Source organism: Gossypium hirsutum, chromosome A11 (assembly GCF_007990345.1).
Source record: "Gossypium hirsutum isolate 1008001.06 chromosome A11, Gossypium_hirsutum_v2.1, whole genome shotgun sequence".
NCBI classification, from domain to species: Eukaryota; Viridiplantae; Streptophyta; class Magnoliopsida; order Malvales; family Malvaceae; genus Gossypium; species Gossypium hirsutum.
Window position 1 is genome coordinate 28,483,844 of NC_053434.1, and position 5,374 is coordinate 28,489,217.

At 26.4% G+C, this 5,374-nt stretch overlaps 1 protein-coding gene across 1 annotated transcript; it reads left to right on the forward strand.

Annotated features, from left to right (window-relative positions):
• The first annotated feature begins 1,204 nt into the window (after positions 1-1,204).
• Positions 1,205-2,312, forward strand: LOC121209887 (probable calcium-binding protein CML41). The gene has a single exon (XM_041081776.1). The coding sequence runs from the start codon at positions 1,489-1,491 to the stop codon at positions 2,092-2,094; it is 606 nt and encodes a 201-aa protein (XP_040937710.1). The 5' UTR covers positions 1,205-1,488; the 3' UTR covers positions 2,095-2,312.
• Positions 2,313-5,374: the final 3,062 nt, after the last annotated feature.

The following is a 5,374-nucleotide window of genomic DNA, read 5'->3' on the forward strand; positions in this document are numbered from 1 at the left end:
ATTTTAACCAAATAAAAGGCCGTGGGGATTATCCAATTTAATGCAAAAACACAACAGCAAATGTGAAAGGTTGATCTTTAAAACCCATTTTGTCTGTAGTGGGTGGTCCGCTACGTTGTTGATCTTTTGGGACGGTGTAAATGCCGCAGAATTGGGTCCAAGTTTTGACTAACTAATCGAAAGCACCCTTTTATTCTGCTTCTACTTAGAGCTGGTGTAATATTGTTTTTGAAATATAAAATGATGTTACAAAATGTTTATATTCATTATATTTGAATAACAATAAAAAATTAATTTATTGTTTCTTCTTTTGATAACTAACATTAATTATTTGTAAAATTTAATTTGAATATATAAATTATATTTTAAATATTAAAAAATAATCATTAAAATTTTAAATATAAAATGTTATATGTTTAAGATAAATTTGAATATGAAAAATAATTGTATATGTAATTTAAATATTACAAAAAATATATTAAATTATAAAATGGGTAAAAAATATCATTTTTCTCTAAAAGTATTTTTTTTTTCAAATTCAAAAGTTAAACAAATGTGGTTTAGAGTTTGGGATCAAAAACAATTTTGATTGCAATAATTATGTGTTTAGCAATATTTATGGCTCTAAAAGTATTTTTCCCAAATTCAAAAGCTAAAAACATTGTTTATTTTCTAATTTGAAGTAAAAAATATTTTCTTTTAAAAGTATTTTATTATATGTTCTCTTCTTTTTTACTTTCTTTCTAAATGAAAAGAATATATATTTTTGAAAAAAATGTATAGCAATATGCAATAAAAAGTGATCAATAGATACATGCAATTATGAATTATGGATTATCATAAGAAAAAAAGATAGATATATAAAAAAATTAAACTTCACTTTCATTGCATAAGCAAATATGTATACATTAATCGTGGAATCAAATATTCAGATGTATTTTTATTTATTCATGGTACAATTTATTAAATAAAAATTAATTAAATAGGCGGAAATAGATTATTTTAAAGAAAACAAATATATATGGTATACATAGGATATGTGTTTACTGTATAAAAATTAAATTATACTTTAATTGAAATGATAAAATTAAATTTATTTTATAATATAAACAATTATTTTAGTAATTTTTTAATGAAAGTGATGCCTGATTAGTGTGTATATCAATAAATAGATATAGATAGAAGTATAGACGTAAGTGTAAACAGAAATCTTAATCGAACAAATTAGGTAACGCACTACACACCATTTTAAAGAGAGTTGGGCAACGGTCAATAAATTGTAGGTTAGGTCATCTAGGAAGTTGCCATGCACTTTCCTTTATGTCAATATACTTCATCTTCTAGCCTTCTCTGAAATTTCTCTAAAGCAAATCTATCATTAACTAAAAAAGAAAGACTTAGATGGCTTTTCTCTTCTTTATTTAAGCTGTTGAATCTTTGTTAACTTCACTTTGGAGCCTAAATTAGGGTTTCCACGGTCAATATATTATGGCAACTGCTAAAGTTTCCAAGGCTTCCAAATGGTTCTCTAACAAGAGCCTTAGGTTAAGCCTTCAACGTCGTGGATCAAAGTCTAGATCAACATCCTTAAGCTCTTCTCCTGGACCATCATCAACACCAATATCTCCTCGCACAATTCCTAATATGAGAACCAAAAGGCCTGAAGAAGACGAGATGAAGCAAGTCTTTGGCTATTTCGACGGGGATGGTGATGGCAAAATCTCTGCTCTTGAACTTAGGGCGTACTTTGGGTCCATCGGGGAGTACATGTCACATGAAGATGCTCAAGGGGTGATCAACGATCTTGACTCGGACGGGGATAGCATGCTGGACTATCAGGATTTCTTGAAGCTAATGAAAAGAGAACCCAGCAAGGATGATGAGGGAGATGATTATGATGATCTGAAGAAAGCGTTTGAGATGTTTGAACTGGAGAAAGGTTCGGGGTGCATAACACCCAAAGGGCTGCAAAGGATGTTGAATCGACTTGGGGATGCAAAATCATATGATGAATGCGTTGCCATGATTCGGGTATATGATATCGATGGTAATGGGGTGCTTGATTTTCATGAGTTCCATCAAATGATGGCTTAATTCCATTGTTCCTTCTATTTTTAACTAAACAATATTATTAGTATTTAGCTATACAGGAGTTTTACCACTTCACATAATCATGTACTCGTAGATCTTCGAATTCTTAGTTTTGATAATCAAGGCTCAAATCTTTTCCTCTTTGTTTATAAAACACGTCCAGTTACACGTGTGATGATTATAATAAATGATGCATCATGAAATAAGCTTTTTAAAGAAAATGAGGGATTGATCATTATCTTTCTATATGTAGTTTATGTAACAGTTATTAAGTATTTAACCACCGATATATTATTGCTATATTATTTTTACATATATTTTCATGATTGGTAATATTTAGTCTAATAATATATTTAGAGACCTAGTAAAATTTTCGAAACTTTTAGAAGCTAATGAGATATTTTTAAAAAAATTGAGGGTCTAATTAAAATTTTTGTGAGATTAATGAGAATTTTCAAAAAATATTTAATATAGCTTAATTAAAATTTTCAAAAAAAAATTATAATAAGAATTTTTAAAAATTTCAAGGGAGAAATGAAGATTTCCTAAAATTTTAGGGGAGATGACAGTCCGCCTTTGATTTAGTCACACGTATGACTTGTTTGTGGAAAAAAGAAGGAAGACTTTTTATTTATTTCGAAGAGGTCTTATTTTATACAAAAGATTTTTCTCATATTTCTAGTTATATGTTTAAATTTATATTAATTATTTTTTATTTTATGTCTAACTATTTTAGAACATGTGTTAAATAAAATTTTTCCTTATGCATTACACTAATAACCAAACTTTCTCCTTATATTTTATGTTGAGAAGTTTGAGAAATAAGAAACGCAACATTTTGGGTTTAGTAGAAAATATTGATCTTGATCTTAAGGTGATGCCGTTCCAAAGTTGTAAACTTGCACTTCTGAGAGCCTCGTCATGCCTATATGGTAAAACCCTTCAATAGATGTATTTGGTTGAGTGATAACATGAAAAGATGAAAGGAGAGAGTGAAAAAATGAAAAAAAAGAAGAAGATAAAATTCTAATAATATTTGGTGAGAAAGAAAAATGAGAAAAGAAAACAAGATATATGCTTTTTTTAATCATAATGCATAAAAACAAGTATTTTCCAATTAAAATAATAAGAGAAGAAAAAAAAAGAGACTAAAAGTATGTATTTTTAAAAAGTTTGATTCTCTTTTTATTTTTTAACTCTATCAATTAATAAATAAAAAATTATTTTTATCAAATTTTCTATAGGAAAAAATTATAATTTTCATCTTTCTATATATATTTTAATTTTTCAATTTTTATCCTTTTAAAATTTTTATACTCTATCGAACAAATCCTTAAAGCTAAAGCAATAAAAAAAAAAGAAAAAAAAAGCGCAAGTCCAGGGCAGAGTAGTAGTAGCTTTAACGTGAAGAAAGAAAACTTGAGAAGCTTGTTGAGAGGAAGCAAGCATTTTGCCAAATCCATCTATGTCAAAAATAATTGAGTAGTTGGGGCAGACTCATGGACGACCCGTGAGGCATTAAGTGCTGCTCCAAAGCCCTCAAACTTTGGCAATCCACTTTTAGCGTTGCTACTCACAAATTACTTTTGAAAATTGCTTTAATTAATGTCATTTAAGATCTGAGGTATTTAGTATTTTTTAAAATAAAAATATTGTGAAAAAGTTAAAATATTTAATTTAATTTAAATATTATTAATGTATAAAAAAATTAATTAATATATAAAAATATCAATCTTTTAAGTATTTTGTGAGCACTTAACATATATCACCAGTAAAATTTAATTTGAATATACAAGTTATAAGCTAGATATTAAATGCATGTAAACATAACTTTTATAAATTATAAAATAAGTTATAATTGTTGACTGAGTCTTAGTTTAGTTGTTATTAGTATTGTTGTCGGTGCAAGGAGAATACGAGTTCGAATATGCTAAAAACATTTATCTTCTAATTTAAGGGTTGATGAGGGATTATTAGTAATTCTAGATTTTTACATTAAAACAAAAAAAATCATAATTAATAGAATGATTGACTTAAATGTAAAATATCTTTATTTATTTATTTTATTATCATGACCACGATGCTTATTACATTTATATTAATAAATAATTAACTTAGATAATAATAAAAAAATGAAAAAAATAAATTATGACAACCCATTATTAAAAATATAATATATAAAATATGATTATTTTTAACATTAATCTCATTATAATTTTTTATCATATCTGTTTTTTTATATAATGTCTAAAACTATCTATAACCCCTTCCCAACCTTTAAATAAGAAGATAATGTATTTCAACGTGTTCGAACCCACGTTCTCTTGCATTGACAACAATACTACTGTCAATCGAGCTAAAATTCAATTGAAAAATATAAATTTTAAATATTTTACAAATAGTATAAAAATTTAATTTGAATATATAAATCGTATTTATAATTTAAATGAGTCAAAAATTGCGTTTTTTAGTTTTTTTTTTCTTTTTGGACTGAAAATGTGAATTTGAAGGAACCTTTTTAACCTAAAAAATAGATTGTTTAGCAAATTAAATGAAGTGATGAGATGAAAAAACATTTGGTTCTTGTTTCGTTTTACATGAGAGATAAAAGTGGGGGTTTGATCGTGAACTTGAAGGTAATGTGTCCCATATTGTTTTTAAAAAAAAATTTAAATTTATGTTTTTTTAAATTTAAATTCAAGACATTAAATCACTATTTTTTTTTATATTTAAAAATGTTGACCCTCAACTAACTTTAGTCCATTTTTATTGTTAGTCTCTAACGCGGCAATTATAGAGAAAAGGAAACACAACTTTAATAATCTTCAACATTTATTTTTTTATCAATTTAATCTAACTTTTTAAAAGTATATAAAAAATATAAAAAATATATAAAAACATGATAAAAATCCTAAAATATAAGAAGTTAAATGTTTTTATGAAAAAATAAAAAATAAAAACAAAACTCCCTAAAATTTGAAAAAAAAACTATTTCCTACCTCATTTGGGAATCGTAATTCAAAAGGGTGAGATAAAAAAAATTTCAAAGCAAAAAATACAAGCAGAAAAGAACTTGGGAGATAAAAAGAGACTCCTTTTTCCCCTTTTTGGTTGACTTAGCATTCTCTTTTAAGGTCTAGACTCCTTTATATTTAAATTTGTAGAACATAGGGGAGATGGTGACCCATGTGGCCATGACCCCCATGTGACTGTTGCACCAAAATAAAATACCTTCCTATACTTTCCCTGAGTTTTTATGGATAAACCACCGCTTATAACACAA